This window comes from Malaclemys terrapin, chromosome 16, assembly GCF_027887155.1.
Source record: "Malaclemys terrapin pileata isolate rMalTer1 chromosome 16, rMalTer1.hap1, whole genome shotgun sequence".
NCBI lineage: Eukaryota > Metazoa > Chordata > Testudines > Emydidae > Malaclemys > Malaclemys terrapin.
In genome coordinates, this window is record NC_071520.1 from 2,923,431 (window position 1) to 2,947,271 (window position 23,841).

The 23,841-nt window shown below is 55.4% G+C and overlaps 1 protein-coding gene across 1 annotated transcript in view; it reads left to right on the forward strand.

The window, feature by feature from the left end:
• Nucleotides 1–23,841, forward strand: part of DTX1 (deltex E3 ubiquitin ligase 1) — a 105,369-nt gene that overhangs the window by 54,219 nt on the left and 27,309 nt on the right. Inside the window, exon 3 of the mRNA XM_054006009.1 lies at nt 7,792–8,473. Coding sequence (XP_053861984.1) covers nt 7,792–8,473 — 682 coding nt within the window. The remainder of the gene's footprint in view (nt 1–7,791; nt 8,474–23,841) is intronic.

Consider the following 23,841-nt stretch of genomic DNA (forward strand, 5'->3'; position numbering starts at 1 on the left):
CTAGTCAGCTTAGGTGCTAGCTCAGCGCCCAGGCAAGCTAACGAGAGCAGCTGGCCTGCTGTAGGATGCCTAGCTGGCTACACTGCCTGGCTGGCTGGAAGAGTCAGCAGACCAGCTCTTAAGCCAGCAGCAGCAGCAGTTCAGTGGCTGCTCAAAGCCTTCACCTGCAGCTGTGTTAGCATCTGTCCTTGCCCTCTCCCAGCCTTGGCTGCACGTTTCTTCCTGCTTTCCCTGACTCCCGGCCCCGATCCCTGGCTCGGAGTCCGACTTGACCCTTGGCCCTAGCATCTGGCTTCTGAATCTCGTTCTGACCCTCAGTCCTGTTTCCCAGCCCCAATGCCTGCTCTGACCACAAGGCGTGACTGCCTGTGTCTTGGTCCCTGATGCTAGCTCCCATTGTAATCAAAGACCTTTGAGGTTCTGGGCCTACCTGACTTGCCTGAGGTCACAGCAACTCCCTACCTGTAAGTACAGTGGGCCAACGGAACAGACGCCCAGGGAAGTCATGGAAGCTCCTTCCCTGGAGGTTTTCAAAAGGAGGCTGGAGCCATCTGTCTGGGATGGTTTAGACCCAACAACTCCTGCATCTTGGCAGGGGTTAGACTAGATGACCCTTGCAGGCCCTTCTAACCCTATGGTTCTATGGTTCTAACATCATGTTGGTGCAATCACATGCAGCACAGCTTACAACGGTGGTGGTACCACTGGACTGGGGCTCCTGTCCAATTCTCCCCAGTTCCGTTGCTGGGAGCAGGAGCTTCTGAGTAGAGCTGGTCAGGAATTTTCTGATGAAATGGTTTAATTGGAAAATGCTGATTCCTCAAACCCCAAATGTTTTGCAGAAACATCTCTGAGCTGACAAACTTTTGTGTCTTGGGGGGTTGCTGGAGAACCTGAGCCTCCAGGGTCCATGCCTCTGGGGCAGCCCCAGCTCTAACCAGCTCCCTGCTCCCAGAACTGCAGCAAGGAGCTTGGAAGCCTTGAGAACCCCAGCTGGGTACACTTGCAGTGTAGATATACCCACCTGAAGGAATCTGGCAGCCCTGGAAATCTCCGCTCAAGCTCGGACTCTGAGTTTTAGAGTCCGTGTCCCAGTCTCTCCCCTCGTCGGGCTCCTCATCCAGATCCACTCCCCCTAGTCTCAGACTCCCAGTCTGCCCCCAGTGCTCCAGCTCCCATTCTAAGGCTCCTTGCACAGGGAATTCCAGCCTCCTTCACCTTTCCCCTCCACCAGCTCCTTGTCAGATCTTAGCCTTCCCCTGCCACCGTCACACTGGCCCCTATTTCCAATTTCCTTGTCCGGCCTGTCCCATGCTCTTCCCCCACAACAACCTGACTCCTCACCTGATCTTTAGCTCCCTCCCACGCCCCAATTCCCAGTCTCTACCCACCAGGCTCCTTGTCAAAATCTGCTCCTCTCCAGCCCTGCCACAGCTCCAACTCTTGTCTCTACCTGCATTCAAATCAGGCTGCCTCCTCATTCACGCTGCCTGCATGCCAGCAGAGTGAGCATTGAGGTGACAGCTGCCTTGAGCAACCAGGAGGAGCAATTACATATAGAAAGTCCTACTCCTCCCTGGGGGTCTGACCTGGAGCATGCTCTGTAGGGATGGTGCATGTGCAGTCTGCACTAGGAGTTATATGGGGCTGGAGCATGCTCAGTGCAGATGCACTGTGCAGAGAATTTAGCTGCCACACTCTACCAAGTCTCTGCTGAGCGTGTGTGCATGGAACCACTAGAGCTTCACAACCAAGCGGTTGTAAGAACTTTTTTTAACATGGGCAAAATTATGTATTTCCCCTTAATCTTGTTCTCAAAAACAGCCGAGCCATTTTTTCAAAACCTACCCTAAAAAATCAGCCTAACGCAGACCCCTGGCTCGGGAAATCTAATGAAGCTGGAGTTTGGCAAAGGTCTTAGCAACTGAGAACAGAATTTTATAATGGGAAGTGTCAGGAACCTTAAGAGCAGGTGGTGCCACCAGATTGCAGTATTAGTCAGTGGTAGTGATCAGTGATCAGCCAATGGATTTATTGGCTAGCTGCCAGCATGGGCAAGGCCAGTGATTGAAACCAATCAAGTTGCTTCCCTGCCCTCAGCTCCGCCTTTCTCCTTTTCAGTTATCCCTCCACTGAAAGGGCTTGCAAAACCCAGTTCCGGAACAGGCTGTATGTTCCCATGTGTGAACTGCTGCTGTTGGAATAACCTCTGGCAATCCCAGTTCTCCACCCCTCTCAGCCCCTTCAAAGAGACCCATTCCAAGCTGGCCAGTGCAATAGCATCAATAATTCTATCCGAATGGACGTCTGCTTCTCGTTACCCCTCTCTATGCCAAAGAGTCGAGCACCCCAAACAAGGCACGTGGGGCACCCACCTGGAAAAGGAGGGCTGGGGCTAGGAAATTCCAGCTAGCAAAGCACTGATCATTCACAGCGTGGTAAGTGCTTTATAACTAGAGAAGGGACCAAGGACTGGTGCAGCCTTCAGATCTGTGTCCTCAGTTAGGTCTCAACTCTCCCCAAAGCTGGGGCCTCTTTGGATCTGGGGTTTGGTTCAGGCTGGTCTAAGCTGAGACCACCTGGCCAAGGATTGTTAGAGGAACCTGAACTCTCCTCCTAAGCTGTCTCTTCAGTTCACATCAAAAGACTCGTCTTCCTCTCCAGCCAATGAGCCACACAATCTCCTCTCTAACGAAACAATCCAGCCCCACACCCGAGACTCCCAGTGCCCTGAACCGTGCTCATTGTAACTCCCCAACAACTTGAGGCACACTGTGGCCTGCTGCATGGGAACCTGCAGAATGTGCTGGCGCTCACCTGGAGTAGCTGCAGAGCTCTGGGACCCTTTTGTACCAGCCGTGCCACAGCCAAATGAGCTGCATTGCAGGGAGGAGGGCAGCAGCTTCTCACGGCCAGCGTCCACATCCTGACCTCTGCATCCATCACTGCTCCCTCCCGTGTCGTCCTATGTAGACAGAGCAGCCGGTTAGCTCTTGCTCTCATTTTCCATAATCTCTCTCTCTTTCAGTCTCCTTTGAAGATGGGGGTGGGGGGAGAGAAGGAGACCAGAAAATGCGGGTGCAGGGTAGAGTAGTAAGGGTGCTAGAAACATTGATCTGGCTAAAAGAACAGGAGTCCTTGTGGCACCTTAGAGACTAACAAATTTATTTGAGCATAAGCTTTCGTGGGCTACAGCCCACTTCATCAGATGCATAGAATGGAACATATAGTGAGGAGATATATATACACACAGAGAACATAAAAAGTGGAAGTTGCCATACCAATTCTAACAGGCTAATTAATTAAGATGAGCTATTATCAGCAGGAGAAAAAAACCTTTTGTAGTGATAATCAAGATGGCCCATTTCAGACAGTTGACAAGAAGGTGTGAGGATACTTAACATGGGGAAATAGATTCAATTTGTGTAATGACCCAGCCACTCCCAGTCTCTATTCAAGCCCAAGTTAATGGTATCTGGTTTGCAGATTAATTCCAGTTCAGCAGTTTCTTGTTGGAGTCTGTTTTTGAAGCTTTTCTGGTGCAAAATTCCCACCTTTAAGTCTGTTACTGAGTGACCAGAGAGGTTGAAGTGTTCTCCTACTGGTTTTTGAATGTTATGATTCCTAATGTCAGATTTGTGTGCATATATTCTTTTGATCTGTCTGATTTCCTTTCACTTAAGGCCACATCTGCCCAGGGATTTCAGCCACAGGTGGAGCTGCATTGGTACAACCAGCTAGTGTAGACATGGTTGAAGATGGGGCAGCCTGCTCCAATTCGAATCATGCTGTGCTGGTGTAGCGTGCCTACATGAGGAGTGGCACAGGTCCAGCTATGCCAGTGGCTGAAACCCCAGTGTAGACAAGGCCTTGATATTAATCCAGTCACCAGATTCCTGTGTTCACAGCAGCTCACTTGGGTTTCCAATGAAGCCAAGTGACAGCCATTGGTATCCTGCCAAAGGGGATTCCGGGCACCAGGTAGTCTGTCTACACTGCGGGCAAAGGCGTGATGGCAGCCGGGGCTAGCTCTAATCTAGCTAGCTCGGCTAAAAATAGCAATGGTGACGTGGCAGCGTGAGCAGCAGCACAGGTGTAAGCCCAGAGTCTCAGGTGCGCTGAGGCGAAGTTCCCTAATACTGTCCTTTCCCAGAAAGCCCGGCCCTTGACAGTTCACTCTCATTCCGAAGGGGCTCTGAAGGTGAAATCTGCACAGCTCCCAGTAGAGACGCCTGCAGAATTGATATTCTGGGGAGCTGGAATAGCATTTCCTCACTGTCAGGAAAGGCTGGCCGGCAACCTAGAGCTTCTATTCCCTGTATCCCAAAAGCAACCCTCTCCTCCCCATCTCTTTCTTGCTCACTTTCCTGCTTCCCTAGAATCCTTTGCTGCTGCCCACAAACTGCACTCTGGGAAGGGTGTTAAGTTCTGCTAGGCCAGGCCAGGCCAGGCCAACAAAGATTCTGTGGTTAAAGGTGTTTCTACTGTCCTCTGCATTAACGGTAAGGGTGATTGTAAACGGGAATCGTCATCAAGCAGGTTTGTTTCCAGTGGAGTCCCACAGGGCTCAGTTCTTGGCCTTTGCTTTTTAACATTTTTATCAGTTACTTGGAAGAAAACACAAAAATCAGCTGATAAAGTTTGCAGATGACACAAAAATTGAGGGAGCGGAAAATAATGAAGAGGACAGGTCACTGATTCAGAGCGTTCCGGATTTCTTGGTAAATGGTGCAAGCAAACCGTATGTCTTTTAATATGGCTCTGTGTAAATGTATACACCTAGGAGCAAAGAATGTCGGCTGTACTTACTGGGTGGGGGACTCTGTCCTGGGGCGCAGTGACTCTAAAACAGATTTGGGGGTCATGGTGGATAATCAGCTGAATGTGAGCTCCGGGTGCGACACTGGGACCAAAAGACCCACGCAGTCCTGGAATGTATAAACAAGGGCATCTCAAGTGGGAGCAGAGAGGTTATTTTATCTCTGTATTTGGCACTGGTGTGACCACTGCTGGAATCCTGTGTCCAGTTCTGGTGCCCACAGTTCAAGGCAGATGTTGATAAACTGGAGAAGGGTCAGTAAAAAGCCTTGGCTCTGAGACCCTCCCCACTCATGGGGTCTCAGAGGCTGGGCTCCAGACCAAGGCCAAGCGTCTACATGACAATTTTTAGCCCTGCAGCCAGAGCCCCCCAAGCCCAAGTGAGCTGACCTGGGCCAGTTGTGGCCATGCCCCGGGTCTTTTATTGCAGTGTAGATGTACCCAAAGAGACGGTTCAGGGGTGACTTGATCACAGTCTATAAGTAGCTACATGGGAAACCAGTATTTACTAATGGGCTCTCCACTCTAGCAGAGAATGGTCTAACATGGTCCCATGGCTGGAAGTTGAAGTGAGACACATTCAGACGGGAAACAAGGTGTACAGTTTTTGATCATGTTGGAACCTGACTCCTGGGGTCACAGCAATGCTCAGGTTTGGCCCAGCCAAAAAGTAGTCAGGCTGTGGCGCCAGTGCTGTTCCCACCCCCGGCTCCATGGCCAATGGCTTATGCAATATGTGGGGGCCTTCTGTGGCTTGTGCGGTTGGTAGCGGGGAAATGGAACCTTTCACAGGTAGGTCACCGACTCTAGCTGAGTCCAAGTGCTGGTGTTCATAGCTTGTGTGGAATGAGTTTGTTCAGACCATTTCCTAGGGCTCAGGTATTGAACCCACAAAACCCATTGTCACTAGTTAACAGTACCTGGCTCCTGGTTGGCGGCTGAACCAAGCACTGAATGGCTTATTGAGACTGAACCCCCTACCTGTTCCATGGGTGGGCCCTCCAGGTCAGGGCTGAGCCCCACTGGGGTGGGGGAACCGTGTTCTGCCCCTCCCTGTGCTGACCTTGATGCCCAGGTGCTAAATAACGGGGGCTGACTTGCCACTCTGTTACTCCAGCACAACTCTGGGGTTCCAGCGGAATTACCTGGCATCAGCTTGGAAGGTAGTGGCCACTCAGCCCCATATTTTGAAGCAAAGCGGGTTCAGTGACTCTAATTCTCCTCTCCCTTACACTGGAGTAAAGCCAGGGTAACCCCGTGCCTACCCCGGGGCGAGAGGCAAATTGGGCTCAGAGTAGAGCTGTTTGTAATAATATAAGTGGGTTTTGCTTCCAATAATGCTAGAGGGCCAGAATCTCAGCGGGTGTAAATTTAGGGTTACCATACGTCCGGATTTTCCCAGACATGTCCGGTTTTATGGTCCTCAAATCCGCGTCCGGGAGGAAATTCCAAAAAGCCGGACATGTCCGGGAAAATAGGGAGGGGTCCTGGGGCTTGGGTCCGGGCTGGAGCCGCTGGGACCAGGGCTGAGGGTGCTTGGCCGCTCAACCGGAACCGGGGCCCGAGTCGAGCCGGGCCGGAGCCACTGGGACCGGGGCTGGGGGTGCTCGGCTGCCAGCTGGCGCCGCTCGGCCAGGGCCGGGGCCGGAGCCGCTCGGCCGGAACCGGGGCCCGAGCCGAGCCGGGCCAGAGCCGCTGGGACCGGGGCTGCTTGGCCGCTGGCCGGGGTCGGGGCCGGGCTGGAGCTGCTCGGCCGGAACCGGGGCCCAAGCTGAGACGGGCCAGAGCCGCTGGGACCGGGGCTGGGGGTGCTCGGCCGCCGGCTGGCGCCGCTCGGCCGGGGCCGGAGCTGCTTGGCTGGGGCTGGGGCTGGTGCCCCGGTGCCCAAGCCGAGCTGGAGTTGCTAGGGCTGGAGCCGCCGGGGCCGGGGCGGGCCGGAGCCGCTCGGCCGGGGCCGGAGCTGCTTGGCTGGGGCTGGGGCTGGTGCCCCGGTGCCCAAGCCGAGCTGGAGTTGCTAGGGCTGGAGCCGCCGGGGCCGGGGCGGGCCGGAGCCGCTCGGCCGGGGCCGGAGCTGCTTGGCTGGGGCTGGGGCTGGTGCCCCGGTGCCCAAGCCGAGCTGGAGTTGCTAGGGCTGGAGCCGCCGGGGCCGGGGCGGGCCGGAGCCGCTCGGCCGGGGCCGGAGCTGCTTGGCTGGGGCTGGGGTTGGTGCCCCGGTGCCCAAGCCGAGCTGGAGTTGCTAGGGCTGGAGCCGCCGGGGCCAGGGCGGGCCGGAGCCACTCGGCCGGAACCAGGGCCGGCGCGCTCGGCCGGAACCAGGGCCGGCGCCCCAGGGTCCGAGCCGAGCCGTGCCGGAGACGCCGGGGCCAGAGCCAGCCGCCGGAGGGAGCCGCTCGGCTGTGGGGGCCGGACTGGGCCGCGCCTCTTTGCGCCCCCCTTCCCCTCCCCCTGCCCCAGCTTACCTGCTGCCTGCCTGTTTCAGGCTTCCCGCGAACATTTGATTAGCAGGAAGCAGGGGAGGGGGAGGAGCAGGGGGCGGAGTGTTCAGGGGAGGGGGTGGAGTTGGGGTGGGGACTTTGGGGAAGGGGCGGAGTTGGGTGGGGCTGGAGGCGGGGAAGGGGTAGGGTTGGGGCGGGGCCAGGGTCCTCTTTTTGTTGTATTACAATATGGTAACCCTAGTAAATTGGCATTGCTGCATTGAAATCAGTGCTGATTTACACCAGCTGAGGCTCTGGCCCTGATGGTGTAAAAAGGCCAGGGTGATAGCTGGGAACAAGCTCTGCTCAAGTGTTAGGAAAGCCAGGGCTTGAAGGACCATCCCAGTGTGTGAAATCCCGTCTCACCTGGAGAGGTCTCCCAGGCTGACCTGGCTTGGCCAGGCTCCCCTCGGAGGGCTCCGTCCCTCACGTGAGCTAGTGGGTCTGACCCATGCAGAGGAAGCTCAGCATCCCTTTTCTGTGTTCTTCTTTCCTCCAGGGACCATGCGTCCAGTGAGGAGGAACTTCTATGAGCCCTCCTCGGCCCCTGGGAAGGGGATCGTGTGGGAGTGGGAGAACGACAACAACTCCTGGACTCCCTACGACATGGATATTTGCATCACCATCCAGAATGCCTATGAGAAGCAGCACCCGTGGCTGGACCTCTCCTCTCTGGGCTTCTGCTACCTGATCTACTTCAATAGCATGTCGCAGATGAACCGGCAGACGCAGCGGAAGCGCCGACTCCGGCGCCGCATGGACCTGGCGTACCCGCTCACCATGGGCTCCATCCCCAAGTCCCAGTCCTGGCCTGTGGGCACCAACTCCGGGCAGCCGTGTTCCTGCCAGCAGTGCCTGCTGGTCAATAGCACCAGGGCAGCCTCCAATGCCATCCTGGCCTCGCAGCGGAGGAAGGTGTATGTGGGCAACAGCAATGGGACTCTGGCTGTTAGGCAGAGCAACACTTTCAACGGCACAACATTGTGGTCTGCGGGCACCATGCCAACTGGGGGGACAGCTAAGATGGAGCAGGTCCGATCCCCTAGCGGCATGCAAGTGACCACCTTCTCCCGAAGCCAGAGCGCTCCCACTGGCACCCAGCTTCCTGGGCAGAACAACCTGAACAGGCCTGGAACGCAGCGGGTTGCAGTACTGAGTACCAGGGCCTCCATCCCACCAGGGTAAGGATCCAGACCTCTTGTGGCTTCAGTGGCGAGGAGATGGGGGTAGCTATTGAAGGGCAGATGTGCAGCTAGGTCACATTATAGGGCTGTTAAAATGGGTTCAGGGCCCCTCAGCCATTCTGCCTATGGTGATATATGGCCTGCATGTTTATGTAGTCTGGCATCCTGTCAGAGACCCTCAGCTCTCACCTGGAGCAGACGCACCCTCCTGAGTAGATGATGGAATTCAGTTTCTGTTCTTTCAAACATGGGGCCTGATTCTCTTCTCTCTTATGCCAGGGTAAATGAGGAGAGACTGCACTGATGTCAGTGGCGTAACACTGGGGTCAAGCCAGTGTAAGTGAGAGGAGAACCAGCTGCCTGGTGTCCGCTATGCTACTTGGCTAGCGGAGTCCAACCCTGCATGGAAGGAACTCCCCTCCCTGGTCGGATTCAATTTTCATATTCTGTCAATCTTGATAACCCTCCTCTGCTCCACCAATGGCATCTAGCCCTGCCCTGGGGGTAACCCAGACATTGGGATTCTGTGCCTAGAGGCCTTATAGAACAAATATATTGAGAGAGCAGGTCCATGTCCATCACTGCGGACTTGTGCAGACACTGTTCTATATGATCACGTGTCACCCTTTTCCAGGCTTCCATCCTGTCCAAAGAGGGGCCTGTGTCACTTGGTATTTCCTGGAGGGGGCTCTCCGTTGTTCTTTGGGTGTGTTCATTGTCAGAGAGCCTGATATTCCTGACTAGCTCCACGCAGCTCCCCGAGGGCCCACACATGGTGCGACACACCTCCTCTACTTCCAGTGCGGAAAGCCAGGATGAATTCATGGGATGGCTTTCCACATGGAACCAGTAACAGACCAGCAAGAGGAGGGCCAGGGGGGCTGGCACCAGAGTGGGAAGGGAAGGGAAGAGCTGGGTGTGGTGGGCAGTCCTGGAACTTGACAAGAGATTGACCTAGCGGAAGTCACCCTGGCACCATCAAGATCCGTCTGTTCCTCTCTCCTGCATGTCCTATTTCCCAGTAACATACACAGCCCCGGTCTGGGCAGAGGAAACCTCTCCCCTTTGGAACTACTCCCTAACTCCTCAGCCCGTGGGCATGGTAGCCATCCTGTGCCTAAGTGGGCTGTGTGGGGTCTCTCCTGGGCCTCATTAGCTCAGTTAAAGGGATCGTGGCAGATCAGCTCCAGCCCAGTAGCTCGTCCCACCTCCGCAGGGTGCGCAGCCCCACACGGCCAGCCACATGGAGCGCTGACCACAGACCTGGCCGGAGAGAACAGGGACAGGTTGTGCTGGAGAGAGCAGTTGGTATTTCTGAGCAGCCCTGAACTGGCAGGTGCAGGCCCGGGCCAAGGGGAGACAGAAACGGCTGTTGTTCCAAGGAGGACGTCAGGCGCTGTGCCCTGCCTTGCAGCCTTGCAGAGCCTGGGCCTTGCAACCGCCCTCCCCGGAGCCGCCATGCACAGCTGAAGAGCCAGGGGGTGGGGGTGTCCGACTGTCACTGGGGATCGGGCTGCCTGAGGGGTCGGCTCTGTGCGCTGAAAGTTGCGTGGTCTTGTTGCTGTGGCAACCGGGCCCAGGTGCAGTGAGCGGTAAACACAAGGGGATTCTCCCAGCATAGCTAAGTGTCCGCTCCTGCTTCTCGCTCTCACTCTCCCAGCCTCGTTCCTCCTCCATCCCTAGTCCCCCGACCCCCGATCTGATTTAGTGCATCCTTAATTTCCAGTGCTGGGCCCATCAAACCCCCAGCAGCTCAATGGACCATAGCTAGATAGACAGATGGACAGAGTGGGTGGATGGGAAGGAGGGATGGGGAGTGGGATGGAGGGATAGAGGTGATGGATGGAGGGGAGAGATGGGGAAGGAGGAGAGGGATGGGAAGGGAGAGATGGAGGCGGGATGGGGATGGATGGCCTGGGGATGGAGGGGATGGATAAAGGGGAGGCATGGGGATGGAAGGGTGGGATGTGAGGAGATGGATGGAGGAGAAGGATGAGGATGGAGGACTGGAGGAAGGAAAGGATGGAGAGGAGGGATGTGGGGAGGGAGCCCCAGTAACACTAGCAGCAAGGCTCAGAGTGGGGTGCCTTGCCCTGGGCTGTAGACCCAGTCAAAATAATCCAGAGCTTTGATGTGGTGGTTGGGCGGGGGGTGCTCAGTCCCTGCTCTCTGTGCTGGGAGGAGCGATGCAGCCAAGTCTGAGCAGTGCTTCCAATGGGCTTGCAGAGCCCAGCAGGGACCATCCCTGTTCTTCTCAGGGTCTGATGCTACTTGCAACCGTACCATGATACACGCTGGAGATGCAGGGGCATGGCTCTGGGTCCATTTCCAGTTGGAAGTTAATCCCGTGGGTCTATCTGGGTTTGCTGTCAGACTGTAGAGCTCTTGGGTTGGGTAGTGCTGCTATTGCCAATCAGGCATCAGCTTCACTGGGCAGGGTAGACCACTAGACTGGGACTTGGGAGACCTGGGTTCTCTCCCTGGCTCTGCCATTGGCCTGCTGGGTGACCCTGGACAAGTCATTTCACCTCTCTGAGCCTCAGTTTCCCCATCTGTAAATGACATTGAGCTTCTTTGTAGAGTGATTTGAGATCTATGAATGAAAGGTGCTATAAAAAGCTAGGAATTATTATTCTTCATATTGGACTGAGCTTCATCACTATTCTGGGTCCATCCCTAGTCAATATCTGGGCTTAGATACCAGGCTGGTAGATGCCTGAGAAATATCTTTGCTAGCTGGGGTCAGATCTTCAATTTGTATAACTTGGCCCAGATCTGCTGAAATAATGGAGCTATGCTGAGTCCCACCAGCTGAGGAGCTACCCAGAACCCATACAGGAGGAGGGATAGCTCAGTGGTTTGAGCATTGGCCTGCTAAACCCAGGGTTGTGAATTCAATCCTTGAGGGGGCCATTTAGGGAACTGGGGTAAAAATCTGTCTGGGGATTGGTCCTGCTTTGAGCAGGGGGTGGGACTAGATGACCTCCTGAGGTCCCTTCCAACCCTGAGATTCTATGATACAATAGGCAGTCAGCTGGGCTGGCACACTCATCCTGGGACCATTGTGATCAGTTAGTCCGACCTGCTGGATCGCCCAGACCCGAGAACTGCCCCACAGTAACGCCTAATGAAAGCAGAGCCAGACTGACTCAGACATGACTTTCACCTCCCGGCTTTTCAGCTGTCCCCCTTGCTCCCTCCTCTGCTTTGGACCCCAAGCAGCAGAGCCACCCCCTAGCCCTTCTCCGATCAGCCTGAGAAATGTATTGGAACAAGTTGTCCTAGCTTGACTCTTGTAACCTCTGTCAGCGATGAACCAGGCAATTCTCTGAGATCCCCCCCCTTAAAGCCCTGTCAACACCAGCCTATCCCCAAATAACTCCAAGACGGCGGAGCACATTCTGCTCTTGGGTACCCCAGGAAAGCTCACTGAAGGCAATGCGGGTTCCCTGGGGACAACTTTTCTCAATGTAAGAAGCTTTCTACATAGTTATATCTAACTAGAGGCTCTTTCCGGCCTGCCCCCTATGAATTAAACAGAGAGGGCCAGCTCCTCTGCTGCTGTCAATTGGTAGAACTCCACTGAAGTCAGTGGAACGGTGCTGATTTACACAGCTGAGGAGCTGGCCCCCTTGGTGTGTCACAGTTGTAAAAAGAGGGGATGAGGGAGCTGCAGGTGAGTCTGGATTCCTCAGCAGGCCTGCCAGGTGAGTATCCCCCTAGGTCAATCTTACAGGCACCGTGTTCCGCTCCTGCGTGGTCCCTCTGAGCAGGCCTTGCTGCCTTGGAGTCCGTTTAATTCTGCAGCATTCACTTAACAAGCCTCTTGCATTCCTCGCCCTTTGGGGACTTTCTTTTCCTTCCGCTTCCTCTCATTACCTTGGTATCTGAGATCTTCCCATTCCAGAGGTCTCTCTCTCTCGTCCTTCTCCCCTCCTTAGTTCTGCTTTTCGGCACTGGCACTCTCAGGCAAACCAGTGTCTTTTTTCAGTCCCCAGGAGCGACCTGTCGAATGATGTCAGGAGATAAACCCGATTGGATTAACTGTAAAACCCTCAGTTAATCCAGGGCCATGAGTGGGGCAGACCCAGTCTCCAGCCCCGCCTCACTGACACCCAGGGGCTGTAATGGGCTGGCTGCGTATATAGTCATACCCCACTGGGAGCCTCTCAGCATGGAGGTGGGGAGGGATGTGATGGAAGATGCAGAGCGGGAGAGCTCCAGCACTCGGATGGGCAGCCTGGGCAAGATTAGCCCTCCAGTGCAGTTGGCCCAGTGCTGGCACAGGGGTTTCTGGGGGCAGAAAGGGTTCATCAATTCACCCCAATAACTCATTGGCAACAGGTGTGGTACCACATGACAAGGAAAGAGCACGTATGTTTTATGGTGGAAGCCCCCCAGGGCTCAGCATAGCCTCATTGACTCAGTGGAGCTGCTGTTTACATCAGCTGAGGTTCTGGCCCATCGATTCCAAGCAGAGGATGCAATCCAGCAATACTCCCTGAATGGCAAATTCAGACTATTCCACCTTCTTCAGCCCTCTGTTTCTGCCACCTCATATCCAAAACGCTCCCCAGGCCTCAGGAGGAACTGAGAGCAGCCTTCAAACGGGGAAAGGAAATGGGGAGGAGATGGGTCCAGAGACTGGAAATGAGTGGGGCAGACCCAGTCTACAGCCCCACTGGAGATTTCTGGCTCGAGCTCAGTCCATGTCAGCTGGTGGCCTGGGTGAAATGAACTGGCAGGTCTCAGTCCACTTCCGACATCACCAGGCTGCAATTGGCCCACCCTGGGTGGGGATGTCAGCATAGGAGGCAAGGACTGAATGCAGGTCACCCCTCCAGGTCAGAGTCAGGGGATGTAGGCAGTGTGGTGGGGGGGAGTTTTCATTGTGCCCTATCTGTTCTGCACATAAACAAAGAGCTGTGGTCTCCAAGGGGCTCCCAACACTGCACTTTTCACCAGCACTAAAGTGTCTTTGCCAGGGTGGAGGAGGATACAACCCAGAATGTAGCTGACCGGTTAGATGGGAACAAACCATAGAATCATAGACTATCAGGGTTGGAAGGGACCTCAGGAGGTCATCTAGTCCAACCCCCTGTTCAAAGCAGGACCAATTCCCAACTAAATCATCCCAGCCAGGGCTTTGTCAAGCCTGACCTTAAAAACCTCTAAGGAAGGAGATTCCACCACCTCCCTAGGGAACCCATTCCAGTGCTTCACCACCATCCTAGTGAAATAGTGTTTCCTAATATCCAGCCTAAACCTCCCCCACTGCAACTTGAGACCATTGCTCCTTGTTCTGTCATCTGCCCCCACTGAGAACAGTCTAGATCAGGGGTCGGCAACCTACAGCACGTGTGCCAAACACGGCACGCAAGCCGATTCTGAGTGGCACGCTGCCTGCCCGGTGAGAGGAGGAGGAGGAGGGGCCAGAAAGCGCCACGTTGGGGGAAGAAGCGGGGGAGGGGGGAAGCTTGGCTGTGGCAGGATCTAGCTTCTGCCTCCTGCCCCCACAGGGGAGAGCTGGGGGGGGTCCCGGCCCCCCGCCCCACTCAGCCCCCCGCCCCCCGCTCTCCCCTGCAGGGGCAGGAGGCAGAAGCTTGGTCCTGCAGCAACCAAGTTTCCCTCCTCCCCCGCTTCTTCCCCCAGCATGGTGCATTCTGGCCTCTCCGCCTCCCCCTCCCTCTCCCTGCCCGCGATGGCCCTAGCGAGAGGGGGGGGGAAGAGCAGCAGCGTGCACACAGCTCCGTAGAGGAGGCAGAGAGAGGGAGGGATGGAGCCTGGGGGAAGGGGGTGGAACAGGGCATATCCCTCCCAGCCCCCTGCCCATAGCCGCTCAGGGCACCCCCATGAGCCAAGCACCCCAGCCCTCTGCCTTGCACCCCCCCACGCCCCCCCAGCCCTCTGCCCTGACCTCCCCCCAACACCCAGCCCTCTGCCTTGCACCCCCCCACGCCCCCCCAGCCCTCTGCCCTGACCTCCCCCCAACACCCAGCCCTCTGCCTTGCACCCCCCCACGCACCCCCAGCCCTCCGCCCTGACCTCGAGTTGCCCCCAGCCCTCTGCCCTGCACCCCCACACACCCCCAGCCCTCTGCCCTGACCTCCCCCCAACACCCAGCCTTCTGCCCTGCACCCCCACCCCCCAACACCCAGCCCTCTGCCCTGCACCCCCACACACCCCCAGCCCTCTGCCCTGACCTCCCCCCAACACCCAGCCTTCTGCCCTGCACCCCCACACACCCCCAGCCTTCTGCCCTGCACCCCCACCCCCAACACCCAGCCTTCTGCCCTGCACCCCCACACTCCCCAGCCCTCTGCCCTGCCCCCCACCCCCAACACGCAGCCTTCTGCCCTGCACCTCCACCCCCCCCAACCTTCTGCCCTGACCTCCCCCCAACACCCAGCCTTCTGCCCTGCACCCCCACCCCCCAACACCCAGCCCTCTGCCCTGCACCTCCACACACACCCCAGCCCTCTGCCCTGCACCCCCACACACCCTCCAGCCCTCTGCCCTGACCTCCCCCCAACACCCAGCCTTCTGCCCTGCACCCCACACCCTCCAGCCCTCTGCACTGACCTCCCCCCAACACCCAGCCTTCTGCCCTGCACCCCCACATCCCCCAGCCCTCTGCCCTGACCTCCCCCAACACGCAGCCTTCTGCCCTGCACCCCCACACCTCCCCAGCCCTCTGCCCTGACCTCGAGTCTCCCTGCTCAGCCCGCTGCAGGCCTAGGTGAACAGAACCCCAGGCTGGCAGTGGGCTGAGCAGGCTGGTGGCGTAAGATCAGCATTTTAATTTAATTTTAAAGGACACTTCTTAATCATTTTGAAAACCTTGTTTACTTTACATACAACAATAGTTTAGTTATATAATATAGACCTATAGCGAGAGACCTTCTAAAAAACGTTAACATGTATTACCGGCACACGAAACCTTAAATTAAAGAGAATAAATGAAGACTCAGCACACCTCCTGCCCTGGGTCTGTTTAGACTGTCCAGGTCTCAGGGCGAGGATTGTGTTTGGATAGCTTCTAGCCCAGTGCGGGCCCGGATCCCAGCTGAGCCTCTGGTCACTGCTGTGATGGAGGAAGAACAATGGGAGCTGGGTTAGTGGTGCTAGGGCAGTAGCAGTGCAGAAGGGGATAGTAGGGGAGAGATTAAATGCAGATTTGCAGTGTATGGCTGTAATGAAAAAGGAAAAGATTATGCAGAAAGGAGCTGCATGGGAGCCCACTAACCTGGTGGGTCATATCCTCAGCCGGTGCAAATCTGTATAGCTCTGTCGACGTAGCTCCTTTGTAGCCACTCTGTGCATTGCTGGGCAGCTAACTGGCTAGAGATACATGAGAGGATGCAAAGAAAAGTGACCAGGATCAATGTGTTGCGAGGTCCAACATGACAGGAAGGGCTAAAGGGACTTAACTCCCAGAAGAAAGGAAGGATGAGGGTATTGGAATAGCTCTGTGCATAGAGTTGAGAGAGAATATAAAGGATGGTGAAGACTTGGTCAAGGTTGCTCAAAGAAGTACAGGTTAATCACATACCTTCCAGCCACAAGAGCAATTAGAAAATGGAGCAGGCAGGAAAGGTCATTGAGACATGAGCAGAGAGACAAGACCACATACTCTGGGGACAGCATGGAGGAGAAACCAGTAGCAGCAGCGGCAGCTGGATTGGATGTCCCTTCTGGGTCTGATTTCTATGAATTCCAGTTAGTACAGTGCTGGGATGGGGCCTTGGGGGAGCAGAAAAGTTGGGGTCATGGCGCGTAGCCCTTGGCCTTATCCATTGTAAATTGAGATGAGGGTCTCGCTCGTGCAATAGACACTATACTGTGAATTTCAGAGTTGGGCTGAACGCAAAGGACAGATCCAACCTGACCCCTAAGATGGGAGATGGGATGTCACAAGCTAAACCCGGGATCTAAATTTTGCAGCTGCCGCCTATAATGGGCCAACCCAACCCCCAACCCCCTCCCACCCCAGACTCCAGTGTTGGGGCATTCAAAATCAAGGTGTAGATCTGAATTCTACAGGTTGGGTCACTCCCTGGAGTCTGAGAAACCACCTCTGAAAAGGAGCTGGTGGAGAAGCGCTTGAGAACGTCTGGAGTGGAGGCAGGAGGGGAAATTGAGCTGAAGGCTCGATCTGAGTCAGCAGTGCAGCTGTGGTGGAAGCTTGGTATTTGTCATCTTTGCTTTGCACATGGGAACATCTGTTCGTCAGTGAGAAAATCTTTGAGCCTCAGTTACTCTTTGGTTCCCACGCCCAACGCTTCACCTCACCTCTCTTCTACTCTCAGGAGACCCTGATCTGTCACCAACCAGGTGGCTACAGCATGGCTTTGTGATGCCAGTGAGCCTTGGCTTAGCAGCACCCTCTACCCCATCCTGCTAGAGGCAATACAAGTGCACCCCAAAGTGGGTGTTGCAGATCAGAGGCACGGGCACCACAACATGGCAGGATGGCACAAGGCTCACATCCTCAAAGGTACTGAGGCAACCTTGCTGCAGGCAGATGTGTCCTTGGCTCTCACCCTCTGCCTTGTTCTCGGCCTAAGAGGGCCCACAGCACCTTTGGAATGTGGCCTTTTCCTCTGTGCTAGGTGTTGGAGCCGGGTAGCCTGGGGCTCCCCTTAGCCCTGACTCAAGAACATCTCACAGCAGTCACTGAAAACCCTCTTCAACACAGACACTGGAGAGAGAACCAGTGGAAATGAAAGTGCCTTGTATACTTTCCTACTGCAGCTCACAGTTCCCCAGAGGGCCCAGACTTTAGCTCAGTTACTTGACCTGATTAATAACACATTTTCTGTCTACACTGCAAATCTGAATCAAGTTATGACTAAGGTCAGAGGACAGCTAGATTAACCGTGGGGACAATCATAGAATCTCAGGGTTGGAAGAGACCTCAGAAGGTCATCTAGTCCAACCTCCTGCTTAAAGCAGGACCAATCCCCAGACAGATTTTTACCCCAATTCCCTAAATGGCCCCCTTCAGGTTTGAACTCACAACCCTGGGTTTAGCAGGCCAATGCTCAACCCACTGAGCTATCCCTCCCCTCTATCAGTATAGGTGGAGTCTTGTGTTCTTCCTTAAGGTCTTGCTGCCCTTGAGACCTGGAAAATTCCAACTTTGCACCTAGGGTCTGTCTACGCTGCAGTCATGGGCTGTGATTGCAGCTTGTGTGGCAATACCCAAGCTAGACTGAATATAACTAGTTCGGGTCTTGGAGCCATGACAGCGCAGGCTGTAGAAGACCTCCTGAAACCCTGCATATTACGTAGGCCTCTAGCCCGTGCTGCTGTGACTTCACTGCTCTGGTACCTGAACTAGCTCCCCCTGGGACTGCAGTGTGAACACCCCTGCCCTCCCTTCCCAGTATCTTCACTCATCAATCTAATGGCTTCACATCGCCCGCTTTGGGTACCTCAGTGCACACGACTGTTCTCTGGGCAGCCTCGCTCTGTCTGCATTACCTGTTGGCCCCAACACTTCCATCCACTGCCAGGCAGTTTTACAGACCTGGTGTTTGACTCTGTGAAGTCTCACTGCCGTGCAGCACCTCTGTGGCCCTGCCCCATCTCTAGCCCCTTGGCCCCAGATATGGGATGATCACACACGGCTGGCGCAGGGACAGCTGGTCTGAGTTTATTGCAAGACTCGGGGCTGGTTAAGGGCCCCCTTGGCTATTCCATACAGCTGCTGGCACTGTGCATACAGGCAGGGGGGCTTTGGCTGCTGCAGGGTGCAACTCCATTGACTTCAGTGGATGTGCACCTACTTTCCCCAGAGCTGCATTTAGTCTGGATGCTGGAGATTTTTAGACCCAGGTGGCAGAGTTTTAGACCCAGGTCCCCTTCCGCCCTATCCCTGACTTACAGGATTTACACACTGGGTGCTGTTGGAAGGGAATCTCGGCCTCCTAACTGGAGCTGGAATCAGGAGCTAGCCACAAAGCTCACGAAAATGCCCTCCCCAACTGCAGCTCCCCTTTTAGTAAACAGTCTCTCCCACAGGCTACTTCTGGGTTGCACCGTCCATCTGGGCTGCTTCTCCTCACCAGCCGCCAGGCTCACCTCCAGCTGCAGCTGCCTGAATCCCCCCAGCCTGGAGGGCTTTCGCAGTCCCGAGATTCTCGGTCTGGTCCTTAGCAAAGGGCTGACACTGAATCGGAGAGAGGAAGGAGCCTTTTCCCTGTGACCCTCGCGTAGGATGGACACACTTGTCCTCCACTCATGCCTTGGCCACTCAGGAGATCTGATAACTGGGGGAAGGGCGTGAGGTCTGGCTCTGAGGCAGCCGCTACTGAAATCTGCCTTGAATTTCTCCTCCTCTTTTGATCTCTGTCTCTCACTGCTCCAGCGTCTGGGCGCCAGCTGCTCGGCAGTGCAGGAAGTGGTGCACAGAGGCCGTTCAGCTGCGGTTAGCTGGGGAGGGATGCAAACTAACATCACACTCTGCCTGTGGTCCCCTGGTCCACCCACGAGTTCGAGAGCCGACGTGAGAAAATGCACTTCCCTTCTCGCTCACCCACCTCCTGCAATGAAAACAGAGCAGCTTCAGCCGCCCAGCCTCCCGCGGGCCCTGAGAACCCCTCTCTGGCTCGGCAGCACCTTCGCAGCTGGGCTTCTCAAAGGGAGGCCTGGGACAGGGCTGTCTCCGAGGTAGCATCTCTGACCAGCTCGGAGCCCCCATGTGCTGCAGAGGTTAGTCATCAGGGAGGGGTCAGAGACAACGTTTCCAGGTAGGTGTATATACATGTGCACACACACTTCTACGGGGATCTTACACACACAGATACACACTCTTCTTCTGAGATCTCTCACTTACAGATATGCGTACGACACTGATCGGGGATCTCACAAACACTCACCCCTGTGTACCTGTGCACGCGCACACACTGCTGGGGACCTCACTCCCCCCCATGCACGTGTACACGCACGCACACACACTCTGCTGCGGGAATCTCACCCGCACAAAGACCCGCTCTATGCAGGAAGCATCAGGTCGAGGCAAGCCCAGCAGGTGGTGAGGAGCAGCAGCTCCAATGGAAAGGGTATGCACACGTACGCTCGGTCGTGGGGATCTCATACACACACCTACACAGTGATCCACACTCACAGCCCACACCACACAAACCCTGTCTGGGGGCTTTCTCTCTCTCTCATACACACACAGATCAAGATCACACTCACGCACACCCCAGCAGCTTTTTAAAGAAAACATCCAGAGCTAGGTGTTGCACTGACAATGCTGAGAAACTTCCCAGGGGCAGGGGCAGTGCTGTTTTTCAGTCATCAGGTGTTCTCGCAGGAAACCAGCCTGACCTATTTTCATGATTTGTAACAAGGTATTTGGTGAAAACTTTTCACTGGTTTCGTACTGAGAAAACCGAATGACTCTGGTGAGTGAAAGCCGCAGCAAGACAGCGTGCCAGAAGGTAGGCAAGTGTCCCACGCCAGCTCTGTCATCACCGCAGTCCTAAGCCAGAGTTGTTCCAGTCCTGGGTCCCTGCACACAGCTATGCCAATGCACTGCACTTCTGACCTGCAGCCCCCTGCACCGCACCGGTATTCCAGGTCAGCTCTAATCTGAGCCAGAGAATCCCTGTGTCTCCTGATCCTAGGCACAACAATAGCTCCCCCAATGCATTTGTTCCCTCCCTGCTGTTCCAGTCCTAAGACATGACAGGACCTCTTGGGTGATTGAGTCCCGCCCCTGCTATCACAGGCAGCTCCGTCATATCACCCTATTCATAAACTTCCCAGACTCGTTTGGTTGTTTGCCCACCTGCTCCTAGTGGTAGGCTGTTCCAGAACCACCCTCCTCTGATGGGTAGAAACATTCTTCTCATTTCCAGCCTCAGTTTACCCATAGCCAGTTTATCCTCATTTGTTCTTTAGCTCCAATAGCTCTTCCCCCTTCTTGGTATTTACCTCCAGTGCATTCATAGAGAGCAATCAGAGCCCTTTGCATCCTTCTTTGTGCTGGGCTGAGCAAGCCAAGCTCTCCAGTCTCCTCTCCTAAGATGGGCCCTCCGTCCCCTGGGCAGCCTAGCAGCCCATCTCTGCACCTGTTGCAGTGTGAATCCAACTTTCTTGCCCCCAGGTGACCAGCCTGGTACACAGTATTCCAGAGGGGAGCTCACCCATGCCCAGCTCGGCGCCATTTCTTGTGGTGCTCATTGCCGTTTTTGCACTGCCGCACAGTTCTGCAATCTCCGTTATGCTAGTGCTGGCCACTGACACAGACTCTCAGTCCTGACCTGCACTGCCGCGAGCTCTTCCAGTGTTGCGGCCCTGTCCCAGCTCTGCAGCGATCTTTCTGTTCCACCCCCTAGCTCTAGCAATGATCAGCAGCCAGCCTGGAGCAGCAGAAGGCAGTTGAGCAAACAGTGATGCTCACTTAGCCACACATCACCCCGTTGATGTCCATGGGAGAGAGTGTAACAGGATCAGGGTCCTAGCTCATCTCATGCAAAAGGCTTATGGTGTATGGGAAAAGAGCAGGGTTGGAAACAGCAGCTTGCCTGGGAAATTCGCCGCCGCTCAGCTGACGAGGGAGGCATGTGAATACGTGGGATGCGAGACCACCACCAAACAGGAGAGTGAGAAAGAACAGGTAGTTTAAAAGGCAGCATGGTCTAGTGGTTAAGGCATTACCCTGGGCTCCCTTCCCAGCTCTGCCTCTGCCCTGCTTGTCCCCCCAGCCCACAAACACACACCATAGACAGTCATCTCTCCGAGGCAGGGACCGTGCGTCTTGCTGGGTGTTTGCACTGCGCTGGGCACAATAGAGCTTGTATGTCCCACCTGGATACAGCTAAATAGCAATCAGAGCAAGTGAGAGCTGGCGAAAGAGGGAGGGATTTTCAGGGCACTGCTGACCTGCAAGGAAACCATTGCAGCGAAATGCAAAGGGGCTGGGGCTGCTATGCCAAGCTGTCTGTGCCCGGCCGAGGCTGCCACCTGGTACGAGCTTCCTTCCTCTCGGTGACACTGCGCTTTCGCTTCCCTAGTGCTGGGGACTGATCAGAGCTGGGTTGTGGTAGCGTTCTGATCCGCAGAGACCGGGCAGCCCACAGCTACAGATGGACAGGTAGGAACCCCCACCACCCGGTAGATCCAGCCAGGAGAAAGGTGTCTAATGTCTCTTGTCACCTTCGTGCCTGTGGGAGGGGCTGGAGTGACAGCCCCGCGGAGCAAACCCTGTGGAGCCCCAGAGTGGGTAGCAGCAGGGTAAGCTTCCCACAGGATGGCTTGACAGTGACCGAGAGAGACCCCCCTCTAGGGGTGAGAGGGGAGCTCTCTCTCCAGGAGCCATTCAAGCCTCAGCTTCTTAGCTGTCACTGCCAACAAGGCTAGTGAGTGCCAGCTGTGCTGGGGTTTTGGTGGGAGGGAGCCATGTGCCCCAGGGCTGGCCTGACACCCAGCACGCCCATTGCACAGAACCCGCATGCCGTCATCAGCTCATTTTCAGAGAGTGGTGACCTAGGCAAGCTAGAGGCAAAAGTCTCTGAGTCCTGCACCCAGCTGCCATGGACGAGGGCTTGGGGCTTCTTTGTTTCCATTGTGCTCGTGACTAGTGACCTGGCCCTGAGTGTTCACTCCTTGGGGGCGTTTGAGATTCCAGGTGTTCACTTTGGGATGCCTTTCCCGTGGGATGCAGGCCCCAACTTTTCCCTGGAGCAGGAGCGGACGGCGCCTCCATGCAAATAGAGTAACCTCACATCTCCTCCCCCAGGCAGTAATAGCTAGAGTGCTGGTGGGGAGAAAAGGGAATTCAGGCTAATGTCTTTCACTTCCTTTGCAGCTAAGGAAGCTATGTGGGGTTTCCTGGGGTCAGACGTTAACAATTAGCCACTCTGCAGTCTGGAAGGGCACGAGGCAGCCCTGGGCAACCTTAACTCTGCCTCAGTGAGGATTTTGGACAGCTAATGATTAGTTACCCTCTGTTCAGACATAATGGAAAATACAATCTCTGCTCCCGGAGAGTTTACAACACACAACAAAATGTGTAGTCCTGATCGTTCAGTCTGGGATTGCATGGTCACACCTCGGGTAGCCTTTTCTCTCACACAGCAAATAGTGAATAGGGCAGGATTCTGTGTGCCATCCTCAGAGCTGGATGTTACAGAGGGGTGTCTAAGGCTTGGTCTACACTACCCCCCCTAATTCGAACTAAAGTCGAAGTACCTTAGTTCGAACTTACCTTGGTCCACACGCGGCAGGCAGGCTCCCCCGTCGACTCCGCGGTACTCCTCTCGCCGAGCTGGAGTACCGCAGTCGACGGCAAGCACTTCCGGGTTCGACTTATCGCGTCCAGACTAGACGCGATAAGTCGAACCCAGAACTTCGATTTCCAGCCGTCGAACTAGCTGGTAAGTGTAGCCAAGGCCTAAGGCTATAAGGGGAAGGAGTATGCTCTTGTATTGTTTGAATAGTAGGCTATGATCATGACTGTATTGTGATGATGCGTATACGCATGGGGGCAGAGTTAAGGTTACCCATGCAGCCTTACCAGGGCTATTTTCTGAGTGCTTAGCTGTGCAGCTATAATGTCCTGTTAATACAGGTTTCTTTAAAAAAGGGTTTGGGTTCAGGACCGATCCCCAGCTGGTGTAAATCAGCCGAACTCCATGGATTGCAGTGGGACTGTGCCAGTGTACATCACCTGAGGATCTGGCCTTTGTCGCAGTGGTTTCCCCTCTACTTTGAACTGGTTCTGCTCTGTACCAGCCTCTAGATCTTTCTACAGGCAGGGGCAGACTAACAGACAGACACACTGCGGGGCCTAGTCCCCATTTAATTCCACTTCTCTCATTTGAGAGCGACTCCACCTTAAACCAAGCCAGGACTCTGTAATCTCCCCTAAGCTGTTATTTATCAATGGCAATGGCAGCTGGTGGCTCTTCCCAGACACCCCCCCCACCCCCCCATCGCAGACTGTGAGGTCATTGGCAGGGGAGGTGCCGTTCTGCCCCTTACAGAGGGGATTAAGGCCCTGTATAAAGCCACCTGATCTGCACTCCACCAGAGCCTTTGAAGCCAGAGTCAGGGCGAACGCCAAGCAGGCTTCCCTCCCCTGGTGCTGCGCTTGCCGTCTCTGGAGTGACACAGCCTGGGTCACAACCATGAAGATCAAGCTGGTAGCTGGGTGAGTGAGCTGGCGGCATGAGGCCAGGAGGAATAGGGAGGGGCAGGGAGAAAGGTGGAGAGCCACACCCCTGCTTTACAAGCTGGCTCCTGCGCCTTTCATGGGAAAGTTTGGCCCTGGACTGCAGCCAGAGCAGGATCAGACCCTCTGTCCCACTGGAATTTGCTCCCTCTGGGTCTGAGTGGAATGAACAGGAGAC